The following is a 2,936-nucleotide window of genomic DNA, read 5'->3' as shown; positions in this document are numbered from 1 at the left end:
CTCTGCTCTCCTGGAGTATGAATGTTCAAAACCCATTCATCCACAATCACGTTTCTGATTTACACTCTCCTCTCCTCTCCTCTCCTCTGCTGGAGTATGTATGAAAATTCAAAACCCATATGGTTGGTTGGTGTTGACTCAAGATATTCAAAGCAAGCAAGCATGAGTCATCATATTATATTATGGTTATGGTATTAGACTATAAAAGCCGTGGTATTGGACTAATTGGTCTATTGATGCATTATATAATAATCATATTTATTTCATATCAAAGTGTATAAAATAGCTGCTATAGATTTAGAGATTCTTATAGCTATTCGACCAGACCAACAAAGTAAAGTAAAGTAAATATTGAGATTTGTTGTCCAGGGTTTGGTACTAGGCTTAACCTCCTCATAGCATAGCAGAGATGGGGGGCGTTGATTTTGAAGGTTTCAGGAAGTTGCAGAGGGCAGATGGCTTCGCTTCGATCCTTGCTATCGGCACTGCCAATCCACCCAATGCTGTGGATCAGAGCACATATCCAGATTACTACTTTCGAATCACCGGTAACGAGCATAACACAGAGCTCAAGGATAAGTTCAAGCGAATATGTAAGTTTCAGTTTCTTCATTCAGGCGCGATTCAGTTTCAGTTTCTATTATTATAATAAGGCGCGATTCAGTTTCAGTTTCAGTTTCAGTTTCTATTATTATTATTATTCTTATGTCATTACATTAGCCAGCCAGCCAGCTAGTCAAACAAGCGAGAGATTCCGAAATCTGCAGTGCTTACTTTTCAAATTTAGTGGCTGTAACTTTTTATTATGTTACCCGAATGATTGAATTAAATTACAATATAGGAATGGTTTATCAAATTCAGTGACAGTAACGTTTTTTTATATCACTTATATAACTAAATTTCAATATGGTAATCGTTTATCAACTCTAGTAACTTTTTTTTTATATAACTAAATTTCAATATGGTAATCGTTTATCAAATTTAGTAACTCTTTTTTCATATAACTAAATTTCAATATGGTAATCGTTTATCAAATCTAGTAAACTTTTTTTATATTAGATTTTATACTAAAACTTTTATTTATTTAATCAAAAATATGTTTTCAGATGTTTATGTTAATCATTTTGAAAGAAATGGTATAAAATCTTTATTATTCAAATGAGAGACATCAAAATTGGTAGCATTTTTTCTTTTTATAATATTAAAATGAATTAAAGTTATTTTTTTCTTTTCCTTTTTTTTTATAATATTAAAATGAATTAAAGTTATCTTTTTCTTTTCTCTTTCTCTTTCTCTTTGGTATATATATATATATATACATGACCCTGTGGGAAAAAGAGGTTCATGTGATGAATCATGAATCATCCAAGATTTTGGATACAAAAATGATGTTAGTTTTTCTAATCATCATACATATGGCTCCATGCAGGTGAAAGGTCGGCAATAAAACAAAGATACATGTACCTGACGGAGGAGATTCTCAAGAAGAATCCCGATGTGTGCGCGTTTGTGGAGGTGCCATCGTTGGACGCACGGCAGGCGATGTTGGCTATGGAGGTGCCCCGACTGGCAAAAGAGGCTGCTGAAAAGGCCATTCACGAGTGGGGGCAGTCCAAGTCTGGGATCACTCATCTCATATTTTGCAGCACAACGACTCCGGATCTACCCGGAGCAGACTTTGAGGTAGCCAAGTTGCTCGGGCTGCACCCGAGTGTGAAGAGAGTGGGCGTGTTCCAACATGGCTGCTTCGCCGGAGGCACCGTTCTTCGACTAGCAAAAGACCTTGCCGAAAACAATCGAGGAGCTCGGGTGCTGGTCATCTGCAGTGAAACCACCGCCGTTACCTTCCGTGGACCCTCCGAGACTCACCTGGACAGCCTGGTGGGGCAAGCTCTGTTCGGCGACGGCGCGTCTGCCCTCATCGTGGGAGCTGATCCCATCCCTCAAGTGGAGAAGGCATGTTTCGAAATCGTTCGGACATCCCAGACAGTTGTTCCCAACAGCGACGGAGCCATCGGTGGGAAGGTGAGAGAAGTCGGACTTACCTTCCAACTCAAAGGGGCGGTTCCGGATCTTATCTCTGCCAACATTGAAAACTGTCTCGTGGAGGCATTCAGTCAATTCAAAATATCCGACTGGAACAAGTTGTTCTGGGTTGTTCATCCCGGAGGACGTGCCATCCTTGATCGGGTGGAGGCCAAGCTCAATCTGGATCCCACAAAACTGATACCCACCAGGCACGTTATGAGCGAGTACGGAAACATGTCCAGTGCGTGCGTCCACTTCATATTGGATGAGACGAGGAAAGCGTCTCTACGAAACGGTTGTTCAACCACAGGAGAGGGATTGGAAATGGGAGTCCTGTTTGGATTCGGGCCGGGCCTCACCATCGAAACAGTGGTTCTCAAGAGCGTTCCCCTTTAGAAAAAATTTAACAACTAAACTTTCAGACATAGTAGTTTAGAATAAATAAATGTGAGCAGTTTCTGCAACTATCCATTTTTACTCTTTACTCCAAGAGAATAAAAGATAGAGTGTTTCTAATAATAGTTTCAAATTCCAACAGGTGCATGCATGAGTTTCACTGTATCTTTGTTAATAAAAAGTTATAGTTTTAAATTCAAATTGCGAGAGATATAATTTTAAATTCAAATTCCCAAAATACATCTTTTAAATTTTTAGCAATCACTCCATGAATCCCTTTTCATAAATAAAATAAAAATATTCTGAAACGTACTTTCTCGTACAACATAATTTTTTACATTCCTCCGTTTGCTATAGTTCCAATTTTTACGCGAAATAATATTTGAAGTTCCAATAATTTTACTAAATACTCGATACCTTAACCTTAATTAGATGAGATGAGGGATCTTAAGTGGCCATCCCTCATACGTCCACTGCTTTTCCCTCGGTCCCATACGTAACATCTCTTAGCT

The 2,936-nt window shown here is 38.8% G+C and overlaps 1 protein-coding gene across 1 annotated transcript; it reads left to right on the top strand.

The window, feature by feature from the left end:
* The first annotated feature begins 291 nt into the window (after positions 1-291).
* LOC149156204 (pinosylvin synthase-like) lies at positions 292-2,547 on the top strand. The gene is made up of 2 exons (XM_089437981.1): positions 292-593; positions 1,430-2,547. The coding sequence occupies exons 1-2, from the start codon at positions 410-412 to the stop codon at positions 2,422-2,424; spliced, it is 1,179 nt and encodes a 392-aa protein (XP_089294107.1). The 5' UTR covers positions 292-409; the 3' UTR covers positions 2,425-2,547.
* The last annotated feature ends 389 nt before the right edge of the window (positions 2,548-2,936 follow it).

Source organism: Pinus tabuliformis, chromosome 9 (assembly GCF_031772625.1).
Source record: "Pinus tabuliformis cultivar Carrire ecotype Pingquan chromosome 9, CPIR1, whole genome shotgun sequence".
In the NCBI taxonomy this organism is placed as follows: Eukaryota; Viridiplantae; Streptophyta; class Pinopsida; order Pinales; family Pinaceae; genus Pinus; species Pinus tabuliformis.
This window is presented reverse-complemented; position numbering and strand designations above follow the sequence as displayed.

Coding starts and splice junctions, on each gene's coding strand:
- LOC149156204 (XM_089437981.1), top strand. CDS start 410: ATGGGGGGCGTTGATTTTGAAGGTTTCAGGAAGTTGCAGAGGGCAGAT. Junction 594..1,429: donor GGATAAGTTCAAGCGAATAT/GTAAGTTTCAGT, acceptor GGCTCCATGCAG/GTGAAAGGTCGGCAATAAAA.